Source organism: Anomaloglossus baeobatrachus, chromosome 5 (assembly GCF_048569485.1).
Source record: "Anomaloglossus baeobatrachus isolate aAnoBae1 chromosome 5, aAnoBae1.hap1, whole genome shotgun sequence".
NCBI lineage: Eukaryota > Metazoa > Chordata > Amphibia > Anura > Aromobatidae > Anomaloglossus > Anomaloglossus baeobatrachus.
The window spans coordinates 10111711-10125487 of NC_134357.1; the positions used below are offsets into that span (position 1 = coordinate 10111711).

The following is a 13777-nucleotide window of genomic DNA, read 5'->3' on the forward strand; positions in this document are numbered from 1 at the left end:
AGGAGGTTAGCATGGAAAGTATTTGCCCCGCGTGTGTGACTGCTGCGCGGCTGGCGGGGTCGGTGCTGCTCCGCCGCACCGTAGATTACACCGTTATCACTCGAGAGCAGAACACAATGAGGGAAATCCATTCATTGCATTCACCTCCACTAAATCCAATCCATTCACAATGAAACGTTTCATCTTCCGAAATGCCACAATTCTAATCTGACGGTAATTTAGAAATGGCCGCAGATTTAGCTTAAAAATAAAAACCCATCATCAAAAAAACAAACAACGGCAAAGCAACAAACAGCCGGGAAGACAATTTGAGGGAATGGATGTATTCTGCTTATCCCTCCGCGCAGGGTCCACGGGATCGCTTTAATAGGCTGACAGTTGCATGGGGATGGTTAATAAAACATTCAACACCGTGTCTTCAGCCAATATAGGAATGCAAATCCCACCAGAAATATATAATTCATCAGACGGTAATATGGAGTCATCGCCAAATAATAAAGCCGCACATGAAACACGGAGAAAGCAGCGAGAGTGCCACCCAGAGGCCGGCGGCGAGCACTGCGCCACCTTATCACCGCCGCACAGACGCTGCGCAGAAGATTACTGCTGCACAGCACATTGCAGGGACCAAAGCAAAGGAAGAAAGTGCAATACACTATGGAAGACAAAGGACGGGGCGCTCATATACTCCGGACCCCCCCCCCCGCTCATATACTCCGGACACCCCCGCTCATATACTCCGGACCCCCCCCGCTCATATACTCCGGACCCCCCCCCGCTCATATACTCCGGACCCCCCCCCCGCTCATATACTCCGGACCCCCCCCCGCTCATATACTCCGGACCCCCCCCGCTCATATACTCCGGACCCCCCCCGCTCATATACTCCGGACCCCCCCGCTCATATACTCCGGACCCCCCTTGCTCATATACTCCGGACCCCCCTTGCTCATATACTCCGGACCCCCCTTGCTCATATACTCCGGACCCCCCCCGCTCATATACTCCGGACCCCCCCCGCTCATATACTCCGGACCCCCCCCGCTCATATACTCCGGACCCCCCCCGCTCATATACTCCGGACCCCCCCGCTCATATACTCCGGACCCCCCCGCTCATATACTCCGGACCCCCCCGCTCATATACTCCGGACCCCCCCGCTCATATACTCCGGACCCCCCCGCTCATATACTCCGGACCCCCCCGCTCATATACTCCGGACCCCCTTATTGTACAGAATCCACAGAATTAAAGAAACCCCAAAATGAAATAAGAAACCCCCCAAGAGCTGAACTCTTCCTCTTCAATAAAGTTTGTCACTTTTTTATTAGGGGTCTGATCCGGTGAAATCTGGGGATGGGGGGACAATCCTCCAAGATTTAGGCTATGTGCGCACTAGAAATGTGAAGTTTCTCAAGAAAATTTCTTGAGAAACTTCTGCCAGTGAAAGATTTCCGGACCTGCGGAAAAAATCCGCACCAAATCCGCATGCGTTTTTGCCGCGGATTTGCCGTGGATTTACCGCAGGTTTGTCCCTGCAATAAATAATAAAGATAATCGATAGACAGATAATGGATAGAGGGAAAGATGGATAGATGAATAGATAGATAGAGGGATAGATAGATAGATGGATAGATAGATAGAGGGATAGATAGATAGATGAATAGATAGATAGATAGATAGAGGGATAGATAGATAGATGAATAGATAGATAGATAGATAGAGGGATAGATAGATAGATGAATAGATAGATAGATAGATAGAGGGATAGATAGATAGATGGATAGATAGATAGAGGGATAGATAGATAGATGAATAGATAGATAGAGGGATAGATAGATAGATAGATAGATAGATAGAGGGATAGATAGAGGGATAGATAGAGGGATAGATAGAGGGATAGATAGAGGGATAGATAGAGGGAAAGATAGAGGGATAGATAGAGGGATAGATAGATAGATGAATAGATAGATAGATAGATAGAGGGATAGATAGATGAATAGATAGATAGAGGGATAGATGAGAAAAACCTATATAATGTTCCACCTCCCTGCATTTTCTAAGCTGGCACCCTTTAGTGACTTTCATGTGGCACTTAGGCTACTTTCACACCTCCGGTTTTTGCTATGCGGCACAATCCGGCACTTTGCATGAAAATCGCAACCGGTTTTTTTTGCTGCCGGTTGCGATTTTCCTGCATAGACTTTAATTAGTGCCGCATTGTGCCGCATGGCCTTGCGTTCCGTCCGGTTTTTGCCGCATGCGGCAGATGTAGCCGATGCGGCGGCCGGATGGAACGTTGCCTGGCACGTTTTTTCGTGCGGCAAAAAAAACCGCATCGCGCCGCATTCGGCTGATGCGGCGCATTTTTCAATGCATGCCTATGGCGGCCGGATGCGGCGCGATGCGGCAATAACCGCATCCGGCCGCCGCATGCGGTTTTTGCCACTGCGCATGCTCAGTAGCATGCCGCAAGCGGCAAAAACCGGACTGGCCGCACAGGAAAAACTTATGCAAAGGATGCGGTGTTTTCACCGCATCCGTTGCATAGCTTGCACAGCCGGATTGAGCCGCAGAGCTCAAGCCGGATGTGTGAAAGTAGCCTAAAGGGTGCTTAGCCTTGTATTTAGCCATAAAATAAATAAATAATTAAAAAAAAATGACGTGAGGTCCCCCCATTTTTTGTAGCCAGCTAGGGTAAAGCAGACGGCTGTAGCCTGCAGACCACCGCTGGCAGCTTCACCTTGGCTGATAATCCAAAACAGTGGGCACCCCACGCTGTTATTTTAAATTATATAAATAATTTAAAACAAAAAACGTGGGGTCCCCCCCATATTGGATCACCAGCCAAGGTAAAGCGGACAGCTGGGGTCTGATATTCTCAGACTAGGGAGGTCCACTGTTATTGGACACTCCCCAGCCTAAAAATAGCAGGCCGCAGCCGCCCCAGAAGTGGCGCATCCATTAGACGTGCCAATCCTGGCGCTTTGCCCCAGCTCATCCCACGCCCTGGTGCGTTGGCAAACGGGGTAATATATGGGGTTGATGCCAGATGTGTAATGTGACCTGGCATCAAGCCCTGGGGTTGGTGAGGTCAGGCGTCTATCAGATACCCGACATCACCAACCCAGTCAGTAATAATTAAAAAATAGACAACAAAAAAAGTTTTATTTGAAAAAACACTCCCCAAAACATTCCCTCTTTAACCAATTTATTGAAAAGAGCACAATCAATTCCACGTCCGGCGTAATCCAATAAGGGGGGGGGGGGGCACGGCGATCCATACCATAGTCGCTGTCCCAGTCAATGAAGAACAGAATGTTCCCCATTGGCTGGGAGAGCAATGCAGTGACCTGAGCTAACATCAATAGGTCAGCTCAGGTCACTGCAGGGGATGACGAGCGCTGCCATCAGGAGCATAGATGAGATCATTACCTTCTGTGATCATCTCCTGTACTGCTGACGTCAGCGCTGTCACTGACTTATCGCGAGAGCCCGTGACGTCACCGCTAGTGACAGTCTCGGGCCGCTCGCGAGACGGGCATAGACAGCAGTGACAGCGCCGACGTCAGGAGGCAGGAGATCGTCACAGCAGGTAATGATCTCACCTCCTGACAGCAGCGATAGTCATCCCCGCGGCTCCCAGCACTGCAGGATGTCAGTGTCTGCCTGCGCTGCTGCGTGACAGGCTGCTGACACTGCGGGCAGACACTGACACTGCAGGGCAGGCAGCCGCGAGGCCGGAGCAGGACACACACTGCACGGGCACCTGGAGGTCGCACGGAAGTGCTTCTGTGCAGCGTCCAGGGAGTGTGACGTGTGTTTACTCTGCTCCTCTTCCTGACATAATGACATCGCTTCCTGCAAAACCGCAGGCAGCGATGAGCATTCCCGCAGGTAATTCGCGGCTATTCCGGTGGTATACCGCACATCATTGCTACCTGCGGAATACCCCCGGAATACCGCAGGTACCTGCGGAAATTAATGGACATGCACATTTTCTCAAGAAAGTTTCTCGAGAAAATTTTCTCAAGAAATTTTCTTGAGAAAAATCCGCACAGTGCGCACAGCTATTTTTTTTTCTCATTGAATTTCATGGGAAATGTCTGCACAAAGATTGCAGACATTTCTCAAGAAATTTCCGGGGCAAATCCGCGGGTAAATCCGCGAGAAAAACGGTCTAGTGCGCACATAGCCTTAGGGTGCACATCCACGAGGGAAGGAGATGCTGCGGATGATCCCATAGCAAATCAGCAGCAGCAAAATCAGCAGTCAACGGCGCAGATAGTGCCGCAGATAGTGCCGCAGATAGTGCCGCAGATAGTGCCGCAGATCGTGCCGCAGATCGTGCCGCAGATCGTGCCGCAGATCGTGCCGCAGATCGTGCCGCAGATCGTGCCGCAGATAGTGCCGCAGATAGTGCCGCAGATAGTGCCGCAGATCGTGCCGCAGATCGTGCCGCAGATCGTGCCGCAGATCGTGCCGCAGATCGTGCCGCAGATCGTGCCGCAGATCGTGCCGCAGATAGTGCCGCAGATAGTGCCGCAGATAGTGCCGCAGATTTCACCTTCTGCAATGCAAAGTGGAAGATCTGCATGTTCCACTGAAAGGAGGACGTGGAATCTGCCGCTGCTTAATATACAGGGCGGATTGTATCCATCCAGAGATCAAGTGTGTATCTGACTAAAGTGAGAATGTCTCTGGAGGGGGCGCAGGTGGGGTGGGGGTGGGGGTGAAGAAGCCCGAAGTGTGTCACAGACTCTCTCCCACCCTAGAGGACACAGGCCACCATAGACTATACCCTGTCAGCGCTACCACTATACAATGTCCACAGCAGTGAAGGACAGAGGTAATACCATCATGACCGAAAGTGTTGGCAGCTTGAAATTGTTTCAGAAAATGAAGTATTTCTCCCAGAAAATAAATTTCCTTTGGGTATTGGGGAAAAAAAAAGTCAATTGGACATAATTTCACACAAACCTCCAAAAATGGGTCAAACAAAATTATTTGCACCTTTCCAATATTGTGGGTAAACAACTTGGTTTCCAGCAGGTGATGCTCATTCAGACTCACCTGTGACAAATGACAGGTGTGGGCAATATGGAAATCACACCTGAAACCAGATAATAAGGGGAGAAGTTGGCTCAATCTTTGCATTGTGTGTCGGTGTGTGCCACACGAAGCATGGAGGACAGAAAGAGGAGAAGAAAACTGTCTGAGGACTAGAGAACCACCAAAATAGTTGAAAATTATTAACAATCTCAAGATTACAAGTCCATCTCCAGAGATCTTGATGTTCCTTTGTCCATGGAGCGAAACATAAATCAAGAAGTTTACAATCCATGGTCCTGTAGCTAATCTCCCTGGATGTAGGCGGCAGAGAAAAATTGATGAAAGGTTGTAATGCAGGCTGGTGGATAAGCCCAATCGAGAGCCAAAGAAGTTCAAGATGTCCTGCAGCTCAGGGAGCATCAGTGTTAGAGCAAACTATTTGTCTACATTTGAATGAAATGTTATGGAAGAGACCCAGGAGGACCCCACTGCTGACACAGAGACAGAAAAAAAGCCAAAATGTACATGAGTGACCAAAATCCTTCCCGGAAAGCGTCTTGTGGACAGCTGAGACCAAGATACAGTTACATGGTAAAATGCATCATTCTTCTGTTTATCGAAAACAGAATGAGGCCTACAAAGTAAAGATCACAGCACCTACAGTCACACATGGTGGAGGTCAGAGATGTTTTGGGGTTGTTTTGCTGCCTCTGGCACTGGGGGCCTGACTGTAAAGACATCATGAAATCTGAAGATTACCAAAGAATTTTGGGTGATAATGTAGAGCCCAGTGTCAGAAAGCCGGAGGTGCGTGCTAGGTCAGGGGTCTCCAGCAGGACAATGACCCCAAACACTTCAAGAAGCCCCAGAAATGGAAGGGAGGGGGGAGGGAGGGGAGAGGGAGGGGCAGAAGGGGAAAAAAAGAGGGGGGGGGGGGGTGAGGAAAAAAAGAGGGGGTGAGTGGGAGGAAAAGATAGGTGGGAAGAGGGGGTGCGGGGGGGGAGGGGGTGGTGAAGAAGGAGGGAAAGAGGGGGGAAAAAAGAGGGGGGTAAAGAGGGAAAAGAGGAAAGAGAAGAGAGGAGGGGGAGGAAAAGGAAGGGAAGACGTCTTCAGATATGAGACACCTGGAGATATTTATAAAGAAGAGTCGGAGATTCCAGGTGAGAGGAGGAAGAAGCTTCTGGACGGGGATAGGTGGCACCTGATTGAGTACACACCCTTTGGAATAAATAAATCCAAATATTAGTTGCGGGCACCAACAATTTTGCTTGGACCATTTTTGGGCTTTCTGTGTGAAATTGTCCAATTTGCCTCCCCCCCCCCCTCAGATTTCTTGTTCCAATACACACAAAGTAAATAACCCTGTGTATAAAATAACCCACAAACTGTAATTGCAATAATTTTCTGGGAGAAATACTTCATTTTTTGAAGCAATTTCAAGGGTGCCAACACTTTCGGCCATGACGGTGTGTGGTGCCGATCTTCTGTCCGGCATGGTTTAGTGACTCCTGCATTGAGCCGGGGGCTGCACACTATGACCCCGGGGGTCCCTCCTAAGATTCTATCCTCAGTGAATTGATTTTCTCCATTTCAGTCCCTTTCATACTTGTCCTGGACCGGGCGTCGCTCATCCAGAGCCTCCAGGTTCATGAACAGGACTCCAGACTCCAGACTGATATTTGTAGTCATCGTCCGGTTTAGGAAAGCTATTTTGTATATTAATTTCTCAGCCCTGGTGTGGAGTGACGAGGAGCGGTGGAGTGACGAGGTGCGGTGGAGTGGAGTGACGAGGAGCGGTGGAGTGGAGTGACGAGGTGCGGTGGAGTGGAGTGATGAGGAGCGGTGGAGTGGAGTGATGAGGAGCGGTGGAGTGGAGTGACGAGGTGCGGTGGAGTGGAGTGACGAGGAGCGGTGGAGTGGAGTGACGAGGAGCGGTGGAGTGGAGTGATGAGGAGCGGTGGAGTGGAGTGATGAGGAGCGGTGGAGTGGAGTGACGAGGAGCGGTGGAGTGGAGTGACGAGGTGCGGTGGAGTGGAGTGACGAGGAGCGGTGGAGTGGAGTGACGAGGAGCGGTGGAGTGGAGTGACGAGGAGCGGTGGAATGGAGTGACGAGGAGCGGTGGAGTGGAGTGACGAGGAGCGGTGGAGTGCCGTGTGGACATAGGACCGGCCGAGCTTGTACCTGTATAACCATCCTACTCTCACCTGGGAGGAGCGCAGCGGCTGGGGTCGTCCGTCTGAAGGAGGCTTGTGACACCACAGGTCGTGCGGCTGCAGATTATCGTCCGGGTACCGCCACAAGCAAGTCACAAAAAGGCGGAAACTGTTGGACTTTTTGTGCCCGGTTGTGATGGGAAGGATCTTGCGGGTGATAATTCTGGAAGGTCGGCCGGCACCGCTGCTCCTGACGTGTACAGGGGACAGGACCGCAGGCCAAAGATACAAACCTCAGCACCCAAAGGATGAAAGAGAAGAAGATCTTGATGCATCAAGTGAAGATTTAATTTTGATCCGGCAGCAAAAGGTCCAACGTTTCCACCAACAACGGACTTCATCAAGGGCATTAGTAGTGTGGGAGGACGTGACCGTCTGCAGCCGTGGGGCACAACTGGCCTGCATTACAGAGCATTGATGACCCCAACAGCTGTGGCACAGAAACCGGAGAAACAAGCAGGTCAATCAATGTCTCCTACCACATTGCCTGCAGCAGCGCAGAGGGGCGAACACGTGGCGAACACCATGGATACGACTGTGGGGTAAAACCGATCAGAGGGACGTACAGTGCTGTGCAAACACTGAGGCAGGAGCCGAAAAACGCTGCAAAGAAGGGCCGGGCGCACAGTACGCTTTAGCAGCACGGCACGCTTTAGCAGCACGGCACGCTTTAGCAGCGCGGCACGCTTTAGCAGCGCGGCACGCTTTAGCAGCGCGGCACGCTTTAGCAGCGCGGCACGCTTTAGCAGCGCGGCACGCTTTAGGAGCGCGGCGCGCTTTAGGAGCGCGGCGCGCTTTAGCAGCGCGGCGCGCTTTAGCAGCACGGCACGCTTTAGCAGCACGGCACGCTTTAGCAGCACGGCACGCTTTAGCAGCACGGCACGCTTTAGCAGCACGGCACGCTTTAGCAGCACGGCACGCTTTAGCAGCACGGCACGCTTTAGCAGCACGGCACGCTTTAGGAGCACGGCACGCTTTAGGAGCACGGCACGCTTTAGGAGCACGGCACGCTTTAGGAGCACGGCACGCTTTAGGAGCACGGCACGCTTTAGGAGCACGGCACGCTTTAGGAGCACGGCACGCTTTAGGAGCACGGCACGCTTTAGGAGCACGGCACGCTTTAGGAGCACGGCACGCTTTAGGCGCACGGCACGCTTTAGGCGCACGGCACGCTTTAGGCGCACGGCACGCTTTAGGAGCACGGCACGCTTTAGGAGCACGGCACGCTTTAGGAGCACGGCACGCTTTAGGAGCACGGCACGCTTTAGGAGCACGGCACGCTTTAGGAGCACGGCACGCTTTAGGAGCACGGCACGCTTTAGGAGCACGGCACGCTTTAGGAGCACGGCACGCTTTAGCAGCACGGCACGCTTTAGCAGCACGGCACGCTTTAGCAGCACGGCACGCTTTAGGCGCACGGCACGCTTTAGGAGAACAGCACGCTTTAGGAGCACAGCACGCTTTAGGAGCACAGCACGCTTTAGGAGCACAGCACGCTTTAGGAGCACAGCACGCTTTAGGAGCACAGCACATCCGACTGAAGCCAAAACAGGATTCAGGCACATCCAAAAGAGGAGTCGCTTTGTGCTCACTGTCCTCCTTTTCCAGGGGGGGCACAGATACATTGTTGACTGTGTTTTTTGTTTTGCACCCACCCAAAAACCTTTGACAGAACTTTTTTTTTTCCAAAACTGCATTATATTCCCTGCTGCTGCCCCAGAGCTGAGGCCAGGGGCACCGGAGGTCGGCAAGGGGTGTCTGGTGGCCCCCGATCTCCCTCCATGGGGGTGAGGTCTCACGCTGCACAATTACCACTGATTTTTGGCGTGGCCGCTCTGCAGCAGAGGAGTGCACAGGCTCCTCCACACCTACCATGCAGGATTTTTCAATAAGAAGCTCATCAATTCTGTGACACATTTTCTACAGGCACAAAGCACTGCCAAAATCTACATGTAAGAGAAGGAGGGAAGAAAACTGCAACAATGTGGCCATTCTTATTCCCTCTGAGCTCCACTAGGAGGCGCTGTGCACTCAGCACTTCATAACACAGTGCGGTCTGGACCCCACCTTTACTATATGTGGGCGCCCACGGAGCGGCACCGAGCACATATGTGTGTACCCACAGGACGGTGCCGGGCGCATATGTGTGTACCCACAGGATGGTGCCGAGCACATATGTGTGTACCCACAGGATGGTGCCAGGCGCATATGTGTGTGTACCCACAGGATGGCGCAGGGCGCATATATGTGTGTACCCACAGGATGGTGCCGGGCGCATATGTGTGTGTACCCACAGGATGGTGCCGGGCGCATATGTGTGTGTACCCACAGGATGGTGCCGGGCGCATATGTGTGTGTACCCACAGGATGGTGCCGGGCGCATATGTGTGTGTACCCACAGGATGGCGCAGGGCGCATATATGTGTGTACCCACAGGATGGTGCCGGGCGCATATGTGTGTGTACCCACAGGATGGTGCCGGGCGCATATGTGTGTGTACCCACAGGATGGTGCCGGGCGCATATGTGTGTGTACCCACAGGATGGCGCAGGGCGCATATATGTGTGTACCCACAGGATGGTGCCGGGCGCATATGTGTGTGTACCCACAGGATTGCGCATGGCGCATATATGTGTGTGTACCCACAGGATGGTGCCGGGCGCATATGTGTGTGTACCCACAGGATGGTGCCGGGCGCATATATGTGTGTACCCACAGGATGGCGCAGGGCGCATATATGTGTGTACCCACAGGATGGTGCCGGGCGCATATGTGTGTGTACCCACAGGATGGTGCCGGGCGCATGTGTGTGTGTACCCACAGGATGGTGCCGGGCGCATATGTGTGTGTACCCACAGGATGGCGCAGGGCGCATATATGTGTGTACCCACAGGATGGTGCCGGGCGCATATGTGTGTGTACCCACAGGATTGCGCATGGCGCATATATGTGTGTGTACCCACAGGATGGTGCCGGGCGCATATGTGTGTGTACCCACAGGATGGTGAAGGGCGCATATGTGTGTGTGTACCCACAGGATGGTGCCGGGCGCATATGTGTGTGTACCCACAGGATGGTGCCGGGCGCATATGTGTGTGTACCCACAGGATGGTGCCGGGCGCATATATGTGTGTACCCACAGGATGGTGCCGGGCGCATATGTGTGTGTACCCACAGGATGGTGCCGGGCGCATATATGTGTGTACCCACAGGATGGTGCCGGGCGTATATGTGTGTACCCACAGGATGGTGCCGGGCGTATATGTGTATGTACCCACAGGATGGTGCCGGGCGCATATGTGTGTGTACCCACAGGATGGTGCCGGGCGCATGTGTGTGTGTACCCACAGGATGGTGCCGGGCGCATATGTGTGTGTACCCACAGGATGGCGCAGGGCGCATATATGTGTGTACCCACAGGATGGTGCCGGGCGCATATGTGTGTGTACCCACAGGATTGCGCATGGCGCATATATGTGTGTGTACCCACAGGATGGTGCCGGGCGCATATGTGTGTGTACCCACAGGATGGTGAAGGGCGCATATGTGTGTGTGTACCCACAGGATGGTGCCGGGCGCATATGTGTGTGTACCCACAGGATGGTGCCGGGCGCATATGTGTGTGTACCCACAGGATAGTGCCGGGCGCATATATGTGTGTACCCACAGGATGGTGCCGGGCACATATGTGTGTGTACCCACAGGATGGTGCCGGGCGCATATGTGTGTGTACCCACAGGATGGTGCCGGGCGTATATGTGTGTACCCACAGGATGGTGCCGGGCGCATATGTGTATGTACCCACAGGATGGTGCCGGGCGCATATGTGTGTACCCACAGGATGGTGCCGGGCGTATATGTGTGTACCCATGGGACAGCGCCAGGCGTATATGTGGCTACCCATGAGATGGGAGTAGCCGAATAAGTGTGTACCAACAGGATGGCACTGGGGTGTATGTAGTACCCATGGGGTGGCCCCAATTGTATATGTGTGTACCTGAGAGATGGCACTGGGGTATATATATGGCTACACATGGGATGGCAGTGGCCGAATGTGTGTGTACCCACAGAATGGCCCCGGGGCCCAGATTTATCATTGTCTTTGCACTATTTTCCTGGGGTAAAAATGATTCTAATTGTGACTTTTCTGTTTTCGGTTTGTACTTGAATTTGTTCCTTTTATATAAGGCAGCTTTGAATTTATTTCTTCTTTTTTTTTGCCGTTCTGGGCACAGTCTTTCTTATCTTATTTTGCACAATGTTACTCCAATAACCTCCTGAGGTACAAAATCCGCCGTATTCTGCAGATGGAGACAAACGTGTCACATTATAAAGATTTTTAGGACTTTTTCCTATAAACAAAGAAAAAAAAAATATGCACAATTCTCCGAAATATCACACATCAGTGTTCAACTGCCCAAAAATAAGATTAGACAGATGATGTCCCCCGCCGGGCAACTGGCGAAAACTGCACAAAAAGCCTGGTACTGTGAAAAGTCCCGAATGATGAAACGTCTGGAAAATCAAAACTGCGGCCGCAAGATCGAGCAAAGAACAAGGCACAGACCTCCCGTCCTGGAGTCATCCCTTACAACCAGATTTGTGGCAAAATTATTTCTGCCAGATGCACTTTTATTATTTTGGGGTTTTTTAACATAGGAGTTTATGGAGAACGGATCCGTTTGCTGATCCCTATTTATCTTCTATTTGAAATGGATCCTATAACAAAAAAAAACGGATCCTTCACAAATGCAATAAAAATGGAAGATAAATATCAATCAGGTAACGGGTCCGTTTTCCATAAACTTCCATGGTAAAAAAAAACGGATCCAGCAAATCCAGAAACCAGTTATTGACAATGGACATAGAAGTTGTGTTTGCAGAATCTCTGCAGGATCCGATCTAGTGGAGGATTACGGGATGTGTGAGCTCAGTGTAACGGATTTATTTCCCCTGCAGATAAAAAGCACAAAGACCATGAAGAGCGGGGGCTCCTATAGGTGCTGCGCCAAAGATTAACCCTCTTACCAACAATCCTGGGGTTTTGTAGTGTTCCAGGTCTATTAAAGGGCTCTTTTCATTATAATTTTCATTATTTTAAGCTGCTCCTGTGGTGCTGGACAGAATCAGTCTCCTTCCCCCTCTGGCAGCTGACAAACTAGTTACTTCTTATTTGCCCTATAAAAGAAATCTTCTCAGCCACTGTGCCGAGGACTGTATACTACAGGGCCGTGCGCCGGGTATTTTACACACACACATGAGGATGTGCTATCGATAGACGAGGGTCTTTATGTTAGAACGCGAGAATCATCACTTGTGGAAGGATCGCGGGGCCTGTGTGCACCGGGCTGTGGTGGAAAAATCATCCGGGTGATTATCGCTCATGTACAAAGCCCCCCAAGTGCACATTTTTCCCCAACTGTGTGTGCTTCGGGGTCAATCACATACGCAGGATGGGTCATCCCTCCCGAGTGTGGTCCATGCACTGTATACAGGCTATACACAATACTTTTAAAGGGGATGTTCCATTAAGGCAACGCATGTCAGCGTGTCCTGGTATGGTAAAGAGACTATACCGGGAGACCCCCGGTCAGGACTCCGGGGGGGTTACACACTGGGTGGCCCTTTAGAACATTTATATAAAAAGTTCCCCAAAGTCCTTCCAAAATTAAACATTTCTGGTCAGCAATGATTTACTGAAATAAGATGAGTGTCGCCAGTGTGAATGTCCAGCTGTGTGTGCAGCTCCGATGCCGCCCCCGAGCAGCCTGTACGCCGGTGACGGCAGGGTCCTCGCCCCTCTGTACCCGATATATGGGACCCCTCATGTGTCTAGCTCCATGGAAGCCATGTTACTTAAGAATAAATAATATTAAGACCTAAGTGCCAGCTCATTCCATCTGTGTGTTGTAAAGTCTGGAGAGGATAGCAGATGCAGGATCAGGCCTCACAGTGCACGTATCCGGTCACCATGGAGACATATTGGTCTGTACAGGGGCTGCAGACACAAAACGACTGCTAAATGTATTGCAGCAAAAATAAAACAATCCCCGCAGGACAGTAACACTGCTGGCAGTCATCTCTCCATAAACACACGACGCTAAGTAACATGGACACTCACAAAGTCGGCCTCCAGCTTGCCCATCTCCTGCTTGTAGCTCCGCATGCGGTTGCTGTACATTCCTCTGCTCTGAGCCGGGATCTCCCGAACCTCCAGGTCCATTTGCTCCAGCTGTGGAGACAGAAGAGGACAGGTGAGAGGCGCAAACGTCTGTACATTGTGCAACAGCCGGACTCAGGACTGCACCGACCGCGTGCTCCGGTCACAGCCCAGGTCAGTTATAGAGGTGATCGGCCTCCCTGTATAACCCCCATCATACACTCACTCCTCCCTGTATAACCCCCATCATACACTCACTCCTCCCTGTATAACCCCCATCATACACTCACTCCTCCCTGTATAACCCCCACCATACACTCACTCCTCCCTGTATAACCCCCATCATACACTC

General features: G+C 51.7%; 1 protein-coding gene across 4 annotated transcripts in view; it reads right to left on the reverse strand.

Annotated features, from left to right (window-relative positions):
- VTI1A (vesicle transport through interaction with t-SNAREs 1A) overlaps positions 1-13777 on the reverse strand; it is a 494579-nt gene that overhangs the window by 461878 nt on the left and 18924 nt on the right. For all 4 annotated transcript variants that reach the window (XM_075348209.1, XM_075348210.1, XM_075348211.1 and 1 more), the window contains exon 3: positions 13387-13497. In XM_075348209.1, coding sequence (XP_075204324.1) covers positions 13387-13497 — 111 coding nt within the window. The remainder of the gene's footprint in view (positions 1-13386; positions 13498-13777) is intronic.